Source organism: Somniosus microcephalus, chromosome 3 (assembly GCF_052327205.1).
Source record: "Somniosus microcephalus isolate GS21.2 chromosome 3, FLI_Smic_1.0, whole genome shotgun sequence".
In the NCBI taxonomy this organism is placed as follows: domain Eukaryota; kingdom Metazoa; phylum Chordata; class Chondrichthyes; order Squaliformes; family Somniosidae; genus Somniosus; species Somniosus microcephalus.
This window is the reverse complement of record NC_140989.1, coordinates 75,681,289-75,705,447: the sequence shown is the minus strand read 5'-3', so window position 1 is coordinate 75,705,447 and position 24,159 is coordinate 75,681,289. Positions and strand designations below refer to the sequence as shown.

Genomic DNA, 24,159 nt, shown 5'->3' with positions numbered 1-24,159 from the left:
CCGCCTTCTCAAGGGAAATTAGGGATGGGCAATAAATGCTGGCCTTGTCAGCGATGCCCACATCCCATAAAAACGAATTAAACAAAAATCATCAGACAGCATGCACCCCAACCAGGAGGTCCGAAGCTAACTTGAAATTTGGCCTTGGGCCTCATTTCAATAATTTCCTGGTGCTTGTCATGCCTCCATTGGTAGAGGATGAATTTCAGAATTTCAGGCTGCTTGCCCTACTGGCAGTGGTCCTCAGGTGTGTGGGGGGTGAGGGGCGGGGGGGGGTGGTGGCAATAGGAGCGGGAGTCGATAATAGGCTGGCAGCAGCCCTTGGAAGTGCTGTGGAACCGGGTGGAGCACTCCTGCTCAGCTTAGCACCACATCAAGCTTTAAAAAAATTACTGTTTTGTTGATGGTCACTGCTTAGCTGCAGCAACCGCTAAAGTTTTCTGGTTAGAAAACGGGCACAACAAGGACCAATATAGCCCCCATAGTTTCTAGTACTTGTAACAAAGATTTTGAATACGCTTAAAAAATGATTTCATTAAAGAACATTGCAAAATAAGAACATGTTAGATGGATAACTTGCTATTATGTGAACTCAGTTTCCTTATTTTTGTTAACTTCAGCCTTACAACATACAAATCGTTTATCCTGGTACTTACAGCTGCTCTTCATGCACATGTGTCCCTTAAATGGTCCCATCGGGGAGTACTTAGGGATCATGGCTGACTGAGGTCCTAAGGAGCAGAGAAAGCAACAGTGAGCACAAACTGTGCCAAGCAAATTTATTACAGACTAAGCAGTCCTAGCATCTGCTAGAAAAAAATACACTCATAAGTAAGCTTCCTCACTTATCGAAGATTTTCATGTTGTCAAGTTACTTGTTTAAAGCAGCTTTTCATCTTTTTGGGACAAAGTGTCCTTTCATGCCAATCGTGCCATTTTACCATTTACACTGAAAGGATGTGAAACTTTTACAAATTGATTGCAGATGTTGAACATTTCACCGGTTTATCTGTTTCACAGCTGTTTTCTGATTTTTCTGTACCAGTATAATGATTTAACAATAAATAATTATGTCGTGCAATTTTTACTATGACAAATATTTCAGCCTCAATAATAGTTCTTTAATCAGGAACACTATATTGTCACTTTCTGCCATTTTCAGTACAGCAACAATACTGGGACAACACTAAGAGGGTGATTCCGTGATCCTCCCTGCGATTTCAAAGATGTGCTTCCTGCGAGTGCTGCTCCATGCTGGGACTGCTGGTCATGGAAGTTAGTTTCCATAACATCGTAATGTTCACCATAACTCACTTATAAATAATAAAATTAAGCTCAGTAGTAATTATCACTAGATGAATTAAAGGGAAAAGTTAAAAGTATTTTTTTCATACAACAACGTGCATTTATATAGTGCCTTTAATGTAGTAAAACATTCCAAGGCGCTTTACAGGAGTGTTATCAATCAAAAATTTGACATAGGAGATATTAGAACAGATGACCAAAAGCTTGGTCAAAGAGGTAGGTTTTAAGGAGCATCTTAAAGGAGGAGAGAGGTTGCGAGGCAGGGAGGTTTAGGGAGGGAATTTCAGAGCTTAGGACCGAGGCAACTGAAGGCACGGCCATCAGTGGTGGAGTGATTAAAATCAGGAATGCACAAAAGGCCAGAATTGGAAGAGCATAGAACTCTCGGAGGGTTGTAGGGCTGTAGGAGGTTACAGAGATAGGTAGGGGCGAAGTTATGGAGGGATTTGAAAACAAGGATGAGAATTTTAAAATTGAGGCATTGCTGGACTGGGAGCAAATGTAGGTCAACGAACACAGGGGAGATGGGTGAATGGAACTTGGTGCGAGTTAGGACAGGGGCAGCAGAGTTTTGGATGAGCTGAAGTTTAAGGAGGGTGGAAGATGGGAGGCTGGCCAGGAGAGCGTGGGAATAGTCAAGTCTAGAGGTAACAAAGGCATGGATGAGGAGAGGATTATTAGAACATAAATTGCTTTGCCACAAGTGGTTATTAAGGCAGACACTAGGGGCTGAATTTTAACTCAGGTGCGGGATGGTGTCGTGCTATCCGAATTTCGTGTTTCTCACACGAATCTAAATAGATGTGGGAGATTAATGCAATTTTAACTTAATTGGCCAATTGATTTCCAACGTGTGGGAAGCCTTTGCAAATGGGTTTTTCATGACTGAAAGTCCCCTCCGATGACATCATCACTGCTGCTGCATTTAAGGTCCACAGCAAGCCTTGCTTCTTCTGCAGACTGCCACGCTTCTTGACTGTGCAGTGTGAGGGAGCTGCAGCAAAAATGACAAGCGGGAGGGCAAGGTCAGCTCCTCGCTTTGACGAGGTGGCACTGCAGGCATTAGTGGATGGGGCTAGGGCCAACAGGGAGGTGCTGTTCCCTTCATCAGGGAGGAAGAGGCCTCCCACTCAGACCAAGGCTGTGTGGATGCAGGTGGCTGAGGAGGTCAACTCCTTGGGAGTCGCCCGCAGAACCTGGATACAGTGCAGGAAAAGATTTCATGACCTTCAGCGCACTGGAAAAGTGAGTATGAATTTCCCATCACCCTCAATCTGATCCCCATTCCCTTTCCTCACCAGCACTCAGCTTTAGCAATCTCTTCCTCCACATCCCAATTGACACTGACATCCATGCACCCTTACCCATTCCCTCTCTCTCTATGCTCACATTCACATAACTATTCCACCATGCAGCCCTCACACTCCCTATCACTCTGATGCTTTGAACACAACTGACAACACACAGGGAGGGACCTTGGTCTTGCACGATAGCAAAATACTGCAGATGTTGGAAATCCGAAATAACAACAGAAAATGCTGGAAAAACTCAGCAGGTCAGGCAACATCTGTGGAGAGAAATTTGAGTTGACGTTTCGGGTCGAACCCTTCTTCAAAACTGGAAAGAAAAGAAACTAGAACCTCACCCCATCTTTGTCTCCTTCTAAGTATCTATGCTATGCAATCTCTACACTCACTCCTTCATTCTCACTCAACCTCCACTCGTCTCCCTCATTGCAGGAAAAGAGAGCTCACAACAAAAGAGAGCGAGCCAGGACAGGAGGAGGGACAGCCCCAATAGCCCACCTGACCCCCTGGGAGGAGGCCGTCCTGGAAATTATGGGCATTGAGGATGATTCACGCGTGGGGGATGGACAGACGGGTGGAACACAGCAAGCTGGTGACAGAAAAGTTTCCCATCTCTCTCTTTGACATTTGCATGAGTCACTGATAATGATTGTGAAGCTGTAACAGATGCACTTATGTGCATCTGCAAAAAGCTATGTGCATGTAGCCTTTGCGTCACATCTCTGACTCTTTCCTTTACTCCCCCACAGGACCATCACAAGCATCCGTCCCCTCTAGCCAAGAAGAAGAGGCTGAACAGCCAGACTCCTCAGAGGAGGCTGCAACCTCTGAGGGCGCAGCGTCACCATAATTCAGTGAACCCAGCACCAGCGCAGACACTCACACCTTGGTGGGACTTTCGGGACATAGAGTAGTGTTGTCACCTGGTGTATCACAGCTCACAAGTGAGCATCAGCAGATTGTGGAGACAGGGATAGCAGTGGAGAGTCCTAGTTGGAGGGTGCAGGACTCTGCCAGCTCGGCTCAACAGCATGTCGACCCTCTGCCTCTGGGTCCATCCATAAGATCAGAAGTGATGGAACTTCAGGCACAGATGAAGGAGTCTCTGGCAGATTTTGTCTCTAGGGTCGCTGCGAGTGTGGAGCGAATGGAGGAGTCCATAGCGAACATGAGCAGAGCCTTTGTGGAGTCATTGGCACATGAACGCATCACCATGGAAAGGATGGCTACCTCCGTGGAAACGATTGCTACCTCTGTGGTAAGGCTGGCTACCGTAGAGGAGAGGATGGCTATGGTAGCGGAGAGGAGGGCTACGGCCATGGAGGAGCTTAGTCGCCAGGGTATGGAAAACATGGTCATTGTTCAGAATAGAATGACATCTCTTGAGGAGCGATGGGCATCTATTGAACAGAGAAACCAGACCTTCATGGAAGTCGTTCTGAGTAGGACTGCCATTGAAGACATGGGTCCCCATGGCCCCCCTGATGTGCAGCAAGGTGCTCTCCAGTCACTTGCAGGCGCTGAGGGGGACCTGACCCATGAGAGGGAGGTTGGTGGCAGACCTCAAGGAAGTGGGGGCTCCTCTCCAAGCGCTCACACTTCCATGCCACTGCAGTGCCCTCGGTCAGAGCCCCAACGGAGTCCACACTCAATTGAGATAGACATCTCAACCCCTGCACAGCCGCAGGAGCAGCAGACTGTAGACGAGCCCTCACAGGCTCGCAAACCCAAAGGACGCCCGCCAAAGGTGTCGAGACAGGAGCAGCAGGAAAGTGAGCAAGGGGCCTCCACATCTGCTGAAGCCACAGGGGAAGCACTATGTAGGAGCAGGCGTAAGAGGAAGATAAAGCACATGTAGTCACAAGGGTAGTCACTTGGGTGGAATTTTGTGTTTAGTGTAAAAATGCCATCACGTCGTAATTGTACATAAAAAGTCTGATGGCAAATGTTGCAGTTGTGGCATCTGTCATTTCGCTATTGGGACTTCCACATTGAGGCCTTAGGAACACTTGCAACTGTCAGTATGGTGGTCAGAGTGATAGGAATCCTCTGGTTCTTGGCCATTGTCAATGCTCTGGTAAGAAGCTGCGAGGTAAAAGTGTTTGATTAACTAGGCTAAGCAAATCTGGCCAGGATGAGTGCGTTCCTTGCATCCCGGGTAGCAATGTTCTCGCGTAATGCTGCCCCTGGTTGATGGGCCTCTGCAGGATGTTCGTTTTCGCCCTCCTCCTCCTCCTCCTCCTCATCTGAGGAGGATATGAGAGGAGCCACTTGGTCCTCAGGAATCTGCAAGCCACGACGCTGTGCCATGTTGTGAAGTGCACAACAAACCACGACAATTCTGGAGACCCTGGCTGCTGAGAACTGCAGGGCTCCACCTGATCTATCCAGGCATTTGAAGCATATCTTCAGCAAACCGGTGGTTTGCTTGATTATGGCTCTGGTGGACATGTGGCTGGAGTTATAGCTCTCCTCGTCTTCGTTGGATGGTCTCCCCAATGGCGTCATTAGCCACGTCCTCAGCGGATAGCCCTTGTCTCTAAGTAGCCATCCGTTAAGTTGGTCTGGCGGACTGAATAGTGGAGGCACACTAGACTGGCGCAGTATGAAGGAGTCATGGCAACTGCCAGGGTACATGGCACAAACATGCAACATTTCCTTCTTGTGGTCACACACCAGCTGAACGTTAAGGGAGTGGAAGCCCTTGCGGCTGACAAAAATACCTGGATTGCGATGGGGTGCCTTAAGGGCCACATGTGTGCAGTCAACGATGCCCTGCACCCTTGGAAAGCCTGCCAGGTGAGCTAATCCAACCACTTGCGCCATGACACTTGCTCGATCCTTGGTGAAATGGATGTGATTGTGCGCGAGGGCAAAGAGGGCATCGGTTACCTGCGTGATGCAAGTGTGTGCGGCCGCCTGGGAGATGCCGCTGATGTCTGCTGCTGATCCCTGGAATGAGCCTGAGGCAAAAAAGTTGAGTGCGGTGGTGACTTTGACGGCCACTGGTAAGGCTTGTCCACCTGGTCCTCTGGGCTGCAGGTATTGTTGTAGCATTGCGCAGATGTCACTCACTACCTGTTGCGAAAGTCGGAGCCGCCTTTGGCACTGCTGCTTAGACATGTTGAGATAGCTGACCCTGCGTCTGTAGACCCTGTTTGGGGGGTATCTCCTGCACCAACGGGCTTCCAGGCGCTGGCCCCTTCTGGCCTGTGCAGCCTCTGGTGGGTGAGCAGCAGCCTGGCGCTCCTGCTGCTGCTGCTGCTGCTGTTGCTGGTGCTGCTGTTGTTCCTGGTTCTGCTAATGCCGCGGCTGGTGCTCGAGCTCCTCTAATGCCGAGATGGGAAGGAAATAAATGGCTCCCATGCTTCTGGTATATGCCTCCGTTGAGGAAGCGCTGAGTGAAAGTGGCGAGAGGGGTTTCCCAGGAGGTCACACTGGAGATGGGTGTGAGGCTCCAACCTTCCACAGGTGTGGTTAAGCCTTCTAAAAGTTGCCCCAGACCTGAGACCACTAAGTCCTGCCACCTGCAAATGATGGCTGATCAAATCTCCTCTTTAATGGTTGACCTGCAGTTGATAGTCAGCAATCCAATAGTGCTCCCGCCAGGTTTCACATTCGTGTTTCCCACCAGGTGTGTTTCACGTGGGAAAAGGGTTAAATTTGCAAGGGCCTTTTAAAATAGGATTATAGAGGCCATTTTGTGGTTATTAAGGGCCTTAAAGCCCAGTCCCGCCTGTTGGATGCGGGACGGAGTTGGGACCATCCGAGTTAAAATTGCTTGGAGTTGGGAACCAGGCCGGGGGGGGGGGGGGGGGGGGGGGGGGTCCCGCCTGCTAGTTTTTGCGATTTTAACCCCCTGCACGCCTCCAAGCCCGCCTCCATGGCTCAATGAAAATCCTGCCCTATGACATCATTTAAAACGAAATTGCATAAGAATTTGAAAAGAAAGAATATAAAAGGATAAAGGGGAATGTGGTTAGATTGAAGATATAGCACCGGCAGAAATGGTCTCCTCTTGTGCTGTAATGTCATTATTCTGGAATAGTGTTGTAATCCTCAGAATGCTTTCCATTGGAAATTCAGGGTGGATATTCAGGTCAAGTTTTGAATATTCATTGTTTAGAAAATTGCTACATCGCCTAATAAGATATGATGAAATTATTTAAAAACTAACTACTGGCAGTAGCATCTGTAACCAGGGGACACAGATTTAAGGTAATTTACAAAGGAACCAGAGGGGAGAGGAGATTTTTTTTTTTTTTTTTTTTACACAGCGAGTTGTTGTGATCTGGAATGCACTGCCTGAAAGGATGGTGGGAGCAGATTCAATAGTGACTTTCAAAAGGAAATTGGATGTATACTTGAAAAGGAAACATTTTCATGACTATGGGGAAAGAGCAGGGGAGTGGGACTAATTGGAAAGCTCTTTCAAAGAGCTGGGCCCAATGGCTTCCTTCTGTGCTCTATGATAACTAGCGCTCATCTTCAATTCAATGCTTGTTAATGAAAAAGCTGCCAATAGATTTTATTAACATTTAAAAATCTATTTTAGAAACATGTTGACAGAACTGGGTTGAAATGTTCTGTTAATAATGAACATGCAAATGTGGGCGAGCTTTCTATTTTAATGAAAATATCCAGCTGTTTCAAGAGCAAATACACCATCATTACTCTGAATTATGATTAGCTTCAACAGATTTTGTTTTATTTTCCCATCTATTTTTATTGATGTTTTGGAATATATTTGTTTTTGCTGACAATCACATCAGGTGAACCAACTTGCGGAGTTGAATTAATATTGGTAGTCATTAGTCCAGCATGTTCCATTGAAAGAGTTTCCACATATGATGCCATTAGCATTTACTGTTTAAATAAATATAAACAGGGTAGATATAAAATTGAGAACTGTGTGCCCATTACTCATAGCTGAGTATATGGTGGGGAAGTGCTTAAAGCGCAGAAAGCCTGTGCACCAGGCCTGTAATTGGCTCATTAAGGCCTCAAAAAAAAGTTAATGAGGTCCTTGCACCTGAACAGAACCCACATAAAACAATAGGTGGATGGTTGGGCCATTATGCCAGTTGATTTATGATCCATAAAGGAGAGTCTGTTAAAATTAACAAAATAAAAATGCAAAAAAAGGAAGGAAGAGGGCCTTGGGGTGCAGCTTCTGGCAGAAGGGTTTTTAAAAAGTCCAGATTGTAAAATTAAGTATTTGGAAGTCTTGGTCTTAGGTGGTAATTTTTTTTGTATTTTTTTCTACAGACACTTAAGGGCCAATTTTCTCCCTGCCCACAGAAACCAGGTGGGCAGTTAAAATGGCCACTATGACTTAGAGTCAAAGGCCACGATTTTGCCGGTGCTCAGAGGGCGGGTTTGGAGGCGGGTCAGAGGTTAAAGTCATTTTGATTGACAGCGGCTTCCGAACCCGCTGTTATCCCACCTCCACACAATCTTCCTAAGTGTTGGGTCCCCGATTTGTGAATGGACCCAACACCTAGCGGCGGGAAATGGATTAAAGGCAATTAACTGCCTATTAACAGGTACTTGTGAGCAATTTTCAGGGTCAATTTTGATTTTCCAGCTTCTGGGTCGGGTTTTACGACGTCCGGACAACACACCAGGTAAGTGTAGCATGTTGTGCGTCTGGTCTGATGTTTGTGAAAAGCTGACAGCTGCAGAAGTGGTGTCAAGGATGCCATGTTGCACATGGTGAGTTTCAGAGCAAAGAAAATGTTGGTTACTGCATTTTTAATACATATACAGATTTATTTAGCTTACAAGTTTTTAAATGCAACTGTATGTCCAGTGCCAGCTCATTGGGAGAACCTCTTTCACCAGTGACAGATCACTTCTGTCATCTCACCTGCAGCTGCCATCTATTCCAGCAACATCGGAGCCAATGAAACAATCAGACCTTGGTCCTCCCAATCCTTCCACAGTCAGCTCCAACACCAACATCATCACCAACCTTCGCCACCATCACCTGATGCTGCACTGGACTCAGGGCATCAGCCCCTGTCAAATTTGCTGGCCGGGAGGGCAGCGATGGCATCACCATGGCCAGACTTTCTTCACTTGATGCTGTAAACCCTGGCTGCTACATGATGTGCCAGGTTGACACCATCCCACACTAGCACCGTGAAGCATCCCTTTACTGTCCAAGCCATTCCATGCACACACATCACTATAGTGGGGTGGGGAGTGGCGGGGGGCGGGGTTGGGGGGAGGGGGAGTTATGACTGAACAATTACTGGAACTCAGTAAGACACTTCTTAATGTGCGCTCAGATCTGCCCAATAAGGGGCACTTTTTGAAAAATAGATGTCACTGTATGACAACACATTACCAGAAACTTCACATGGACATTGGCTAAACCTCTCAAGTGCCTACCCTTATGTGTTGTTAGTTGGTATGCTTGCAGTAGAATGAGGGTGAGTTTGAGGGGTGGCTAGTGAGATGGGGAAGTGAAAAAAGTAGATAGAGAGGGTTGGGTGGAAGTGCAAGGTAAGTTGGTGTTCTAGGGTGGTCTCTTCCACCCTTGGAAGGGAAGAGAACCTCTGGATGCAAGAGTTCACCTTTGTGCAGTGATTGTCAGTGTTTTCAGCACCTCAATGCTATCAAACACTGAAAAATCAACTGTCAAAATAAAATTTTGCATGGTCCCTTTAAGGAAACCGGCAGATGACGTGTCATCAAATGACGTCATCAGACCCGCTTCCTGTTAATTGGCCAGTAAGCCCGCAGGGTGGGCTTAACAAGGTCAATCAAGGGAAAATCGCATCTGGAGAGCGGAGGCAGCTGGGGCGGGACCAGAATCCGAAAACCAGCTGACTCGCACTCATCACGACACCAATGAGAAAATCGTGGCCATAAAGTCATAACGGCACAAAAGGAGGCTATTCGGCCCATCGAGTCCATGCCGGCTCTCTGTAGAGCAATCCAGTCAGTCCCATTCCCCCGCTCTAGCACTGCAAGTTTATTTCCCTTAAGTGCCTATCCAGTCTCCCCTTGAAAACATTGAGTGTCTCCGCTTCCACCACTTCCATTGGCAGCGAATTCCAGGTCATCACCACTCGCTGTGTAAAAAGGTTTTTCCTCACATCCCCCCTGTATCTCTTGCCCAAAACTTTAAATCCGTGTCCCCTAGTCCTTGTGCCATGAACTAGTGCGAACAGCCTTTCCCTGTCTAGCCTATCCAAACCTGTCATAATCTTGTACACCTCTATCAAATCACCCCTCAACCTCCTTTGCTCTAATGAAAACAAATCCAGCTTCTCCAACCTGTCCTTGCAGCTAAGATCCCCGGAACCATTCTGGTAAATCTCCTCTGCACCCTCTGAAGTGCCTTCACATCCTTCCTAAAGTGTGGTGACCAGAACTGGACACAATACACCAGTTGTGGCATTACCAGCGCTTTATAAAGGTTCAGCATAACTTCTCTACTTTTGTACTCAATACCTCTATTTATGAAGCCCAAGATCCCATATGCTTTGCTAACCACTCCCTCAACATGGCCTGTCACCTTTAGGGACCTATGCACATTTAACTTCCAGGTCCCTCTGTCCGTGCACATTCTTTAAAACTGTGCCATTAAGTGTACATTGCCTCTCCCTGTTCCTTCTGCCAAAATGCATCACCTCACACTTCTCTGTATTAAATTCCATCTGCCACTTGTCTGCCCATTCTGCTAGCCTTTCTATGTCCTGTTGCAATTGATTGGTATCATCCTCACTGTTTGCCACACCCCCAAGTTTGGTGTCATTGGCAAAATTAGAAATTCTACGCTGTATTCCAATATCGAGGTCATTTATATATATCAAAAAAAGCAGTGGCCCCAGCACTGACCCTTATCTCCACCAATCCCGCTGCCTTCCCTTGGGTTGCGATTTTAACCTGTTATTTGAGCAGGCGAGTGGGATACCTGCCAGAAGGCAGAAGGGTCCTTCTTTAAATATGCAGATTGGGCATCTGCAGAGCGAGGTGAAATTACATTGCATTAGCAAGTGAAGGCTTCTTTTCCCAAAGGAGAATGGCACTACTATCAGATGTGAACATCTAGCTAACTGTTACGCTTGGAGGTTTTTTCACTGAAAAAAGACACTAAAACATTAAATAAATTTTTAAAAAGCCATCACATTTTTAAAATGAGTTAAAATTACATTAAATTAAATATTTTAAACAAAAATTTAATTTTTTGAAAAAATAATTACGTTTTTTACGGGGCTAAAAATAAACGTACCTTTTTTAAAAGTGTTTTAAAATTATAGATGAGTGAAAACATTTTTTTAAAAACTTTTTAAAACTCTTATGCTGGTAAAAGCAGGCCTTACTAAATGATTTCAGCGGGCGGAGGTTCTGCAGAAAGTGGAACTCTCCACCCGCAGAGGCCCTTCTCCAGGGCAGGCGGCGAAACAGATTGGTTTTCAGCGCATGCGCTTCGCATGCCTGAAACCGGCATTTCCGATGTCCCTACGGGTGTGTACACAGCTCGTACACAACCGTAGGCATCGGAAAATACGGGCCAATGTATCGACAGGACATCCAGTCAGCACAATCATACAAAACGAAAATAGAAATGTGCACTAGCTTATGAAATAATGTACAGTACTACTAAGACAGACTATTTTTGTATGGATACTTACCTACCTTAAAGGGGACTCAACCCTATATATAAAAATAAATATATAAAACTAAAAATAATTCTGAACTGTAGGAAAATTGTGGTGAACCCAGCCACAGGTTAAGTTTCTTGTATGATTTCAGTATTGAAACTGAATAACAAACGGCACAGAAAGGAATAGGTGGCGTTGAACATAAGAACATAAGAAATAGGAGCAGGAGTAAGCCAATCGGCCCCTCGAGCCTGCTCCGCCATTCAATAAGATCATGGCTGATCTGATCCTAACCGCCAATCTACTATCACAGATTTTTTTTTAACCTTTGTGTCAAACATCCTTGGGACTTGAATATAGATACTGTAAATGGATCAATTTTATGAATGTGCAATACTGTGGGGAGCTGGCCATGCATATTGTGCTTCCCATAATTTTCCATCTATTAATTTGTAACACACATTTGAAAAAACATTCCTAAAACGTCAAATGGCCGTAATTTGCAGTCAGCAGCGAAACGACAGCGCTCGCCGCAGATCTCAAAGAAAGCTGCTCACAAAGATCTAGCGCTCGCTGAGCTGTGAATTTCACCTCTCCCCATGTTAGTTTGATTCTGGCGCCAAGTCAAGGGGATCTCCAGCATCCAGCAACAGTGATGTCATCAAATTGGCTAAGCAGCCATTCATATTGAAGAATTTGCACAGACAGCAAACCAGGATGTAAAATGCACAAATTTTCCTTCACTTAAATGAATTATTTTACGGAGTGCGAAATAAAGATTGGGACATACACATGGGATTAAGGTAGAAGCTGAAATATCATAAACAAAATTATTAAATAAAAAAAACATGGATTTTTTTTATCATAATGGAAAAAATATGGCATTCTACAAATATAAAATTAGCTTGTCAATGGTTGTTCAGCAGTTAGTTCGCCGTTAAAAACCCAGTTACAGCTCTTTCAACAAGGCTTAACTTTTTCAAGGGTTTTTAAACAGCGATATTCCAGCGTAAAAGGGGAAGTTTTCGTCAATTCAGTGTGAATTGAATTGATTGCGGGCTCCGGGGAGTTCCACAACGCAGCCTGTGAAGAAGCAGGGAATGGCTGACGCAACTTCTGGATTTTTGCATTTATCTGCGCATGTGCAGACTCCAGAGGTTGCTGTCAGTTTCAAGAAGGAGTAATGTCGGCGACGCTGACAGTTTTGCCGTCATTACTACCGCAAAATCAGGGCCAATGTCTTATAACTGCTGTTTTTCCCGGGTTTCCGCAGCTCTTCCACCAATGATGTGGCGGCCAATCGGGAGCACCCCTACGGAAATTCACCACCATTGTTTATTAAATCTTTGAAACAAAGTTATCCGTTTATCATGCCATCCAGCCAGCATTCACATGCACAAGAAGCACAAGTGCAAGAGTTTTATTTAAAAAGTTAAACTTGATGATTATAACTTCTAAGACATATTTCTGTAGCTGAATTAGACTTACTAAGATGATTTATGTAAATAGATTTGGTTGATTGGTCAGACTAGCTGAAGTAATATTCACTGTAGTAGATTAAGGTGTTTAGGCCTGGATTTTCCTTAAGAAAACTGCCCATTTTCGGGTGGTGTAGATGCAATCTGGCAATTAAATTGAGGCGGAGAGGTCCTCTGGTGAAACCTTGCCTCAAAAAACAGCTGCCACGATTTTTCTCTTGTGACTCAGATCTCCCCACCAGAAGTGCACCCTCTACATGTAAATGAAGCAGCACAGCATGGCCAAGTATCACCTGAAATTTCTCTGTGTTTCTGCCCACGTACCACCCTGAAAATCACTGCCACTGTAAATATGGTATGAGGAAATGTAGCAGCATGAAAAGAAAGTTAGAAAAACAAGAGTTGGGGTAAATGGGTATTGCTCAGACTGGAGAAGGGTTGGAAGTGGTGTACGCCAGGGGTCAGTGTTGGGTCCACTCTTGTTCTCCGTATATATAGATGAAGATGATCCGGCCTTGTGTATATGGAACACAATCTCAGAATTTCCTGACGACACAAAAACTGGGGGTTTAGCAAGCAGTAAGAGGACTGTAAAAGACTTCAGGAAGACACAAGTTAGTGGAAGGGAGAGATAGATGCAGACTATTTCTGTTATTTGAGGAGTCTGCAATGAGGGGGGTCATCAATTTAAAATTGTCACTAAGAGAGTGAGGGGACAGGTTAGAAGAAATGTCTTTACACAGAGGGTTGCTGGAGCATGGAATAATTTGCCACAGGGAGTGATTGAGACCATTGCTTCTTCTAAGGGAAAATTAGTAAATATTTGAAGCAGAGAAAGATATAACGCTTTTTAAAAATTCATTCCTGGGATGTGTGCATCACTGGTAAGGCCAGCATTTATTGCCCATCCCTAATTGCCCTTGAGAAGGTGGTGGTGACCCGCCTTCTTGAACCGCTGCAGCCCGTGTGGTGAAGGTACACCCATAGTGCTGGTAGGGAGGGAGTTCCAGGATTTTGACCCAGCGACGATGAAGGAACGGTGATATATTTCCAAGTCAGGATGGTGTGTAATTTGGATGGGAACTTGGAGGTGATGGTGTTCCCATGCACCTGCTGCCCTTGTCCTTCTAGGTGGTAGAGATCGCGGGTTTGGGAGGTGCTGTCGAAGAGGCCTTGGCGAGTTGCTGCAGTGCATCTTGTAGATGGTACACACTGCAGCCACAGTGTACCAGTGGTGGAGGGAGTGGATGTTTAAGGTGGTGGATGGGGTGCCAATCAAGTGGACTGCTTTGTCCTGGGTGGTGTTGAGCTTCTTGAGTGTTGTTGGAGCTGCACTCATCCAGGCAAGTGGAGAGTATTCCATCACACTTCTGACTTGTGCCTTGTAGATGGTGGAAAGGCTTTGAGGCGTCAGGAGGTGAGACACTCACCGCAGAATAGCCAGCCTCTGACCTGCACTTGTAACCACAGTATTTATGTGGCTGGTCCAGTTAAGTTTCTGGTCAATGGTGACTCCCAGGATGTTGAAGGTGGGGGATTCAGCGATGGTAATCCCATTGAATGTCAAGGAGTGGTGGTTAGACTCTCTCTTGTTGGAGATAGTCATTGCCTGGCTCTTGTGTGGCGCGAATGTTATTTGCCATTTATCAGCCCAAGCCTGATCTTGCTGCATACAGGCATGGACTGCTTCATTATCTGAGGAGTTGCGAATGGAACTGAAGTTTGGGAAGAGAGCAAGGCAGAGGGATTCGTTTTGAATTATTTTAGCAAAGAGCTGGTGCAGACACAGTGGTCTTTCATGGTCATGTTCTGGGCTGTAAACATAAATGGTACTTTTCTATAGGAACAAATGCAACCATGGTGCACCAGGACATGCTTGATCCACTTCATACAGCATAACACACTCCCGTGTGACTTAAAGGATAATTCATTTTAAGAATTTGCCTTTTTCCTAAGTTAATGAAAAACATCATTTTTATTACACAAAAAGGTAACGTAATTTTTAAAAGTCGGATAGTTGATACGATATAATGGTAAACACTTAAATCAAAACAATGTTATACAGCTATAAAATGTTTTTAACCGAGGATAGGAAGCTGAGGCTGTATAAATCCAGACTTTATAATGGGAGCCACTAATGAGAGTGTCTGGAAATTGTGGCTGCGCTATATACTTAGTTGTGAAAACAATATTTTAGACAAAAACTTTATCACCTGCAAATCCTCAAGCTGTGATTTACAAATTACCTGTAATAATACAGCCCACGGTTAGTGCATTTTAATACTATGCAGAATGTCTTAATTTAATTCACATTTTCCAACAAAAATAAAGGTCGACTTTCTTACCCTTTTGAGTTGATATCATTTTCTCACAGTAAGGTTTATTTTTTAATGAAGGCACAGTTTCATTCTTGCTCAGCTGCAGGCATTCACGTTGCAAAAATACTTATGCTGGACAGCAGAAATAGCCAATCAAACGCTGCGATTAAGCTGCACGCTTGACGTTTGACGCTGAAGCACCAATCAGCATGTCTTGTGGGCGGGAATTCTAATAATGTTTATGACGTCAGGCTTAGAGTCTATCATTGCTATGCCAACGGCGAGTTGCCATTGATTGTGGTTGCCAAGCGCAAAGGGAATGTGCAATATGTACATTCTGCCAAGTTATTGTCATTGTAAGGCAATTTCTGTGATTTATTTTGTTACTTTGAAAATGGTAAGTAGGCGGATTCTTCTGCCACGCAGCATATCATTTATTCTATCACATTAACATCAGCACATTTAAACAGTAATACTCAGATCGTCAATTAAAAATCTTCCAACATAACGTTTTCGGTGGAATGTATAAAATCATAGAATCATAGAATGGTTACAGCATGGAAGAAGGTCATTCAGTCGGTCGAGCTCCTGCCGGCTCTTTGCAAGAGCACCTAAGCTGGTTCCACACCCCCGCCCTTTCCCCATAGCCCTGCAATTTTTTTTCTTTCAGGTACTTATCCAACTCCCTTTTGAAAGCCGTGATTGAGTCTGCCTCCACCACACTTTCAGGCAGTGTTTTCCAGATCCTAACCACTCGCTGCGTAAAAACGTTTTTCTTATGTCGCCTTTGGTTCTTTTGCCAACCACCTTAAATATAGGAAATAACAACAGAAAATGTTGGGAAAACTCAGCAGGCCAGGCAACATCCGTGGAGAGAGAAATAGAGTCAACATTTCAGGTCGAAGCCCTTTGTCAAGACTGAAAAAGCACAGGAAATGAAACAGATTAAAAGGTCAGTTTGGGGGCTGGGAGAGAACAAAAGAGAAGAGACATTAAGAGGTATTCAAAACGAGACGAGATGGTGATAGGACTAGTAGAGACAAAACACAGCTCTAGATTAGGCGTGAAATGCGCTGGCAGAATGGGAGACAGCTGCCATGTGGGAGAGAAAAAAAAGGGGAGAGGGCCAAAACAAAGGTGTGGATAAAAAATATAAGTAAAAATGTAATGGGGGCCGAGGTTATGATATGAAATTGTTGAACTCAATATTGAGTCTGGAAGGCTGTAAAGTGCCTAATCGGAAGATGAGGTGCTGTTCCTCGAGCTTACACGGTGCTTCCATGGAACAATGCAAGAGGCTGAGGACGGTGAGGTCTGAGTGGGAATGGGGTGGTGAATTAAAATGACAGGCGACCGGAAGTTCGGGGTCATCCTTACGAACTGAACGGAGGTGTTCCGCAAAGCGGTCACCCAATCTGCGTTTGGTCTCCCCAATGTAGAGGAGACCACATCATGAGCAGCGAATAAAGTATACTAGATTGCAAGAAGTACAAGTAAATCGCTGTTTCACCTGGAAGGGGTGTTTGGGGCCTTGGACAGTGGGAAGGGGGGAGGTATAAGGGCAGGTATTGCATCTCCTGCGCTTGCACGGGAAGGTGCCGGGCGAAGGGGAAGGGGTGCTGGGGGTGATAGAGGAGTGGACTAGGGTGTCTCGGAGGGAGCGGTCCCTACGGAATGCTGAAGGGGGAGGGGAGGGGAAGATGTATTTGGTGGTGGGATCACGTTGGAGGTGGCGGAAATGGCAGAGGATGATCTGTTGAATGTGGAGGGTGGTGGGATGAAAGGTGAGGACAAGGGGAACCCTATCGTGGTTCCGGGAGGGGCAGGGGTGAGGGCAGAAGTGCGGGAGATAGAATGGACACGGTCGAGGGCCGTGTCAACCACGGTAGAGGGGAATCCTTGGTTGAGGAAAAAGGAAGACATGTCGGAAGCACTGGCGTGGAAGGTGGCATCGTCGGAGCAGATGCGGCGGAGACGGAGAAACTGGGAGAATGGAATAGAGTCCTTACAGGAGGCGGGGTGGGAGGAAGTGTATTCCAGGTAGCTGTGGGAGTCAGTGGGCTTGTAGTGAATGTTGGTCAATAACCTATCCCCAGAGATGGAGACGGAGAAGTCGAAGGGAAGGGAAGAGTCAGAGATGGACCAAGTGAAGGTGAGGGAAGGGTGGAAATTAGAGGCAAAGTGAATGAAATTGTCTAGTTCAGGGTGAGAGCAGGAAACGGCACCGATACAGTCATCAATGTATCGGAAAAAGAGGTGAGGGAGGGGACCTGAGTAGGACTGGAACAAAGAGTGTTCCACATATCCCACGAAAAGGCAGGCATAGCTAGTACCCATGCGAGTACCCATAGCAACACCTTTGATTTGGAGGAAATGAGTGGAGTCAAAGGAGAAGTTGTTCAATGTGAGAACAAGTTCAGCCAGATGGAGGAGGGTGGTGGTGGATGGGGACTGGTCGGGCCTCTGTTCAAGGAAGAAGCGGAGCACCCTCAGGCCATCCTGGTGGGGGATGGAGGTGTAGAGGGATTGTGCGTCCATGGTGAAAAGGAGGCGGTTGGGGCCAGGAAACTGGAAACTGTTAAAGTGGCGGAGGGCGTCCGAAGAGTCGCGGATGTAGGTGGGAAGAGACTGGACAAGGGGAGAAAAGATAGAGTCGAGATAGGAAGAGATAAGTTCCGTGGGGCAAGAACAGGCTGAAACGATGGGTCTACCAGGGCAGTCCTGTTTGTGGATCTTGGGAAGGAGGTAGAAGCGGGCTGTGCGGGGTTGGGGAACTATGAAGTTGGTGGCCGCGGGAGGAAGATCTCCAGAGGAGATGAGGTCAGTGACAGTCTTTTCAAATGTAGGAACTGGAGTTAGTGATAGAAGCAGAGATCGTGCAGAGAGAGACCTTGGAATTTCTCCCGCTGCGCCGCCATAAATTTGTCGGAAGTACGGCGGAAATTGCGTTTACACACGGAAGTGGGATTCGTTCTGCATTTCCGCTTAAATTACAGTGGTGCAACGGCAAAAGGTCTGAGGAAATGCAGGGCCAATGTCAATATTTAAGAATAGGTTAGATAGGTGAGGGGAGATTGGATTAAGGGATATGGGAACAGGATGGGCACATGGGATTAGGATTAATACTCATGTGGAGGATAAGCACCAACACCAGCATAGACCATTGTAAGGGGTCATTTTAACGAGCTTATGGTGTGCTAGATCGGTTTTGATTTCGCACTGCTCGTGAGCGGTTCCGAAGCGCTCACCCCTCATCGGTTCTAGACACTGGGCTTATTGCCAGACAACCTTGATGTGTGGCCCAACTTGTGACTCGGAAGACAAATGGATCAGGTGAGACAAGGTGAGTTTTAAATCAGAAATATCTTTATTTTCAAGGAGAATAAACACAGAGAATGCAAGAATCAATTTAGACAAAAATCATTAGCACGTCTCCCAATGGGAACTAAAATTTAACACACAAGGAATAACTTTGACTATCTTAAATCATACAACAATTCTTAATCAGCGGTATACTAAAACGGGGGTGGGAAAAGTGCACGGACACATCGAGGGATAAATCACACTCCTGAATTACAAAACCCTTAATGTTACAAACCCTCCCGTTGCTAAAATATACCTCAACTAGGTCAGCCAGGTAGAGTTGGGCCTTTATGCTCACCAGAGTTTTAAAACCGTCCTTGATCTTAGTACTCCTGTGACGTCCGGGATCTCCGATCTTCCTTATGGGACCGGCTCCTGAACCCGCTCTCCTGCACAATCTTGAAAGTCCTCCGAACTCCTCGAACCGTCTCCTCTCCACTCGGCCTTCGAACTCCTGATGGTCTTGGATCTGGACTGAACTTCTGAATCTGCTCTCCTGCACAATCTTGTGGGTCCTCCTCGCTCTGTCCTTGACCTCGTGTCTGTGTGAATCTGTGATGGATCTGTCTGAATCTCACTGAATGAAAGTCTTGCTGTCGATTTTCCCTCAACAGTTATACTGTTTCCTTGCCCTTATCTTGGCGCCAAATCAGGGGTTTTCTTTTGTCAAGGTAATGGGCAGGCTGCTTTGACAAAAGCAAGTACTTTATTTTAATGTCTTGTAAATGAAACTGATGGGATCTGTCCTGTGTCCCTCTGAGTTTGGTACAGATAATGTTTTTTTTTCTGTGCTCAGCGATTTCAGAGATGGGTTTGCATTTTGCTAGCAATTAGCGCACCTCCAGGTGCAAATACTTTTGTTTACGAGTTCGTTACTGCTGTAACCATATTATCATATCAATAGCAGTAAGTTCTGGAATCTTCTAATCGGTGATGACTCAGGCTGCTGTAAGATACTGCTGGTGTGTCCTTTTGAACTGAGCCATGAGAACTGCCAACTCCATCTTGTGTTCTCACAATGTGGCCATTTCAGGGGTTTTACCAATCTAGACTGTATTTTCTGGATTTTGCGAATCCTACACCATTACCTCACAGATCCCATCCAAATCACACACCATCCTGACTTGGAAATATATCGCCTTTTCTTCATCATTGCTGGGTCAAAGTCCTGAAACTCCCTCCCTAACCGCACTATGGGAGTACCTTCACCATAGGGACTGCAGCGATTCAAGAAGGCAGCTCACCACCACCTTCTGAAGGCATCTTCAGCCAGAAGTGGTGAGTGGATGATCCATCTCGGCCTCCTCCTGAGGTCCCCACCATCACAGAAGCCAGGCTTCAGCCAATTCGATTTACTCTACGTGATATCAAGAAACAGCTGAGCTTGCTGGATACAGCAAAGGCAATGGACCCCGACAACATCCTGGCTATTGTGCTGAAGACTTGTGTTCCAGAACTAGCCGTGCCTTTAGCCAAGCTGTTCCAGTACAGCTACAACACTGGCATCTCTCCGACAATGTGGAAAATTGCCCAGGTACGTCCTGTCCACAAAAAGCAGAACAAATCCAATCCGGCCAATTAGCGTCCCATCAGTCTACTCTCAATCATTAGCAAAGTGATAGAAGGTGTCGTTGACAGTGCTATCAAGCGGCACTTACTCACTAATAACCTGCTCACTGATGCCCAGTTTGGGTTCCGCCAGGACCACTCGGCTCCAGACTTCATTACAGCCTTGGTCCAAACATGAACAAAAGAGCTGAATTCCAGGGGTGAGGTGAGAGTGATTGCCCTTGACATCAAGGCAGCATTTGACCGAGTGTGGCATTAAGGAGCCCTAGTAAAACTGAAGTCAATGGGAATCGGGGGGAAAACTCTCCACTGGCTGGAGTCATACCTAGCACAAAGGAAGATGGTTGTGGTAGTTGGTGGTCAATCATCACAGCCCCAGGACACCACTGCAGGAGTTCCTTAGGGCAGTGTCCTAGGCCCAACCATCTTCAGCTGCTTCATCAATGATCTTCCCTCCAGCATAAGGTCAAAATGGGGATGTTCGCTGATGACTGTGCAGTGTTCAGTGCTATTCACAACTCCTCAGATAATGAAGCAGTCCATGCCCGCATGCAACAAGACCTGGACGACATTCAGGCTTGGGCTGATAAGTGGCAGGTAACATTCGCGCAACACAAGTGCCAGGCAATAACTATCTCCAACAAGTGAGAGTCTAACCACCGCACCTTGACATTCAACGGCATTACCATCGTCGAATCTCCCACCATCAACATCCTGGCGGTCATCATTGACCAGAAACTTAACTGGACCAGCCACATAAATACTGTGGCAATAAGCGCAGGTCAGAGGCTAGGTATTTTGCAGTGAGTGCCTCACCTCCTGACTCCCCAAAGTCTTTCCACTATCTACAAGTCCCAAGTAAGGAGTGTGATGGAATACTCTCCACTTGCCTGGATGAGTGCAGCTCCGACAACACTTAAGAAGCTCAACACCATCCAGGACAAAGCAGCCTGCTTGATTGGCACCCCATCCACCACCTTAAACATTCACTCCCTCCACCACCGGCATACCGTGGCTGCACTGTGTACCATCTACAAGATGCACTGCAGCAACTGGCCAAGGCTCCTTCGGCAGCACCTCCCAAACCCGCGATCTCTACCACCTAGAAGGACAAGGGCAGCAGGCGCATGGGAACACCACCACCTCCAAGTTCCCCTCCAAGTCACACACCATCCTGACTTGGAAGTATATCACTGTTCCTTCATCGTCGCTGGGTCAAAATCCTGGAACTCCTTCCCTAACAGCACTATGGGAGTACCTTCACCACACGGACTGCAGCAGTTCAAGCAGGCGGCTCACCACCACCTTCTCAAGGGCAACTAGGGATGGACAATAAATAATGCCCACATCCCATGAACAAAAAAAAAATAGATACACAGCACAAAACAGGCCATTTGGCCCAACCGTTCCATGTCGGCGTTTACCTTCCATGTGAGGAAATTGGCCTAATTACATTTACCTGCTCTGTTCCCATGACTAGTTTCTGCCTCAACCACTAACCCTGGAAGTGAGTTCCACAGCTTCACAACTCTTTGTGTAAAGATGTTTCTCCTATCCCTTGTTCTAAATCTCTTAATATTTAATCTTGTATCTATGGCCCCTCATTCTAGACCCAACTCCTGAACAGTCTACTTCTATCTACTCTGTCCCATCCTTTCATAATTTTAAATACTTCTATTATATTGCCCCATGACCTGCATTGTTGTAATGAGAAAAGCCCTAGTTTTTCAAGTCTTTCTTCGCATTTGTACCTCCTTATACCAGCAGGACATATCCTAGTGAATCTCTCGCTAAAGTCTCAATATTCTTCCTATAGTGTGGAGCCCAATACTGCACACAGTACTCTAACTGTGTTCTTGTAAAGGTTTTATATAGGTTCATTGTTACCTCTTGGCTTTTATATTCTGTACCAATTGTGATAAAACTTAGAATTCCATTAGACTTTTTTAATGGCTTAACAACTTGAAGGGCTACCTTTAATGTGCTGTGATGCGCACCCCCAAATCCCTCTGCTCTTCCATAGCACCAATACTACTTCTATTCAGAATATAATTACTTCTGGGTTTTTTACCAAAATGCATCGCCTCACACATACTGATACTGAATTCCATCTACCACTTTTTACTGCATTCTCCCTTCTTATTAACATTCTTTTGCAGTTTCCTTTGGTCTTCCAAAGAATTGCATTCACTTCCTGTTTTGGTATCATCAGTAAATTTTGACATCACACCCTCCAGGCTTACATCAAAATCATAGATGAACACATGAGCTGAAGTGGCCCCAGAACTGAACCCTTTGGGACACCATTACCCACTTCCATCCACTGTGAAAAACTGGGCCTTAAATCCTTTTGTCTGTTTTCTCCCTCTGCATATTGCAATACATGCATTTTAACCTGCTTTACTTTTTTTAACACCTTACTTCAGTCTTTTCCCCATTTATAACTAGTTCATTTGATTTGTTCCTCTATTCAATATCTCTCTTGCTAAATTGTTTTCTGCATGTATATTATCCTCATCTATTTTTCCCTTTGCAATTAGCTAATCCTGGTTGTTTTTTCTTTCCCTGCCCTCCTTCCTAGTTTAAATACTTCAATCTTTAATCCTTTTGCCAATACATTAGCACCTCCATATTCAGATGTAGCCCTTCCTTGTGGATAGGCCCCTATCTGTCCCGGAACTGGTGCCAATGCCCAACAAAGTGGAATTCCTCTTCCAGACACCACACCTTTAGCCTTGCATTGATTTCCCTAATCTTTCCTATTCTAGTGCATGTTTAGGGACATAATCCTGAGGTTGCCACCTGTGGCATTCTGCTCCTAAACGTGTTTCATAATCTCCTAAATTTGTCTTGTATGTTTTCAAAACTTTCTTTACCTACATCATTGGCTCCCACTTCTTTTTATTATTCATTCTCAGAATGTAGGCATCGCTGGTAGGCCAACATTTATTGCCCCTCCCACTTGCCCTGCGAATGTGGTGGTGGGCCTTCCTCTTGAACTGTGAGCCGTGGATTGATACAACTGACTGGCTTGCTAAGCCACTTCAGAGGGCAGTTAAGAGTCAACCATGTTGGTGCAGGTCTTTCTTTATTTTTGCAGCATTCCCTCAGTACTGCACTGGAGTGTCAGCCTGCATTATGTACTCAAGTCACTGGAATGAGACTTGAACCTGCAACCTTTTCACTCAGAGGCAAGAGTGCAATTACTGAGCCAAGGCTGACACCTAATATGTCCTTTACCCCAACACCTGGGTGGCAACCAAGCATCTGGGACTGTTGGTCTGGACTGCAAAAGATAAATAGCCCCTCTAACTATTGAATCTCCTGTCACTACTCAATTTCTAATCTTTTACCACTTGAGCCATCTCTTATTTGTTGGTGCCATTGATATTTATGTGATGGTCCTACCCAGTGTCCTCATTTTCCTCAAGGAAGCTAGAGCTGGTTGGGTTTAATTGCCTGTTTCTGTGTCGTAATTATTATCTAATAAATATGAAGGATATTGAATGTTTGATTAACGCGATAACCTCAGAGGACAAACCAAATTCTTAAACAGAAGCAATTGAGATTGCACAATCTCATATGATTGATTTCATTATGCTTATTCCGATTTTCTCTTTGTGTCTCCTGAAAAGCAATAATGCATGCTGCAGCATGGTTTCATGGGCTCCGGCAGGCCTCTGGGGGGAAAGATTCGGTTGGTTAGCGCCTCCAGTTAGCGCCTCCGGGGGGGGCGCTAATGGGGCGCTAGGAACTTAGCGCCCGAGTGTGACGATTTTAGCGCCGCTCGTGAAATTGACCAGTCGTTTTGTGGTGGCGTTAAACACTACCGCCACGATCTCCTGTGCCCGCAGATTGTGACGTCAGTCGAGCGTGCAGTGCCTCAGTAGCGCCCCGGACTGGATATTGAGTCGTGCCCCCTGCCTTAGCGCCTGCCGCTAGGAACGACAGGTAGAGGGGAACGTTTTCAGGTCAGGAAGGGGCTGGGGGAGCTCTATTTAAAGGTGGGCACTTCCTGCCTTTTCTTGTCGGCAACATTTTTGGTACACCCAGGTTCTGAGGGAGAGAGACGTCTGGAGAGATTTAAAGTTGTCCTAAGGAGTTTTGGACCTCAGCACCACTTTTGAGGTTCCTAAACGCTGAGCTCTTTCCCTGGGCCTATCCATTAGTGCTTCCAACACAATTGCTTTTGCGGTCTCTC

The 24,159-nt window shown here is 45.8% G+C and overlaps 1 protein-coding gene across 2 annotated transcripts in view; it reads right to left on the bottom strand.

Moving 5' to 3' along the window:
• LOC147121147 (spermatogenesis-associated protein 7 homolog) overlaps positions 1-15,155 on the bottom strand; it is a 351,330-nt gene extending 336,175 nt beyond the window's left edge. For both annotated transcript variants that reach the window (XM_085981174.1, XM_085981177.1), the window contains exons 1-2: positions 15,054-15,155; positions 657-731 (exon numbers count right to left, since the gene is read on the bottom strand). In XM_085981174.1, coding sequence (XP_085837300.1) covers positions 657-731; positions 15,054-15,072 — 94 coding nt within the window. In that variant the 5' untranslated portion in view covers positions 15,073-15,155. The remainder of the gene's footprint in view (positions 1-656; positions 732-15,053) is intronic.
• Positions 15,156-24,159: the final 9,004 nt, after the last annotated feature.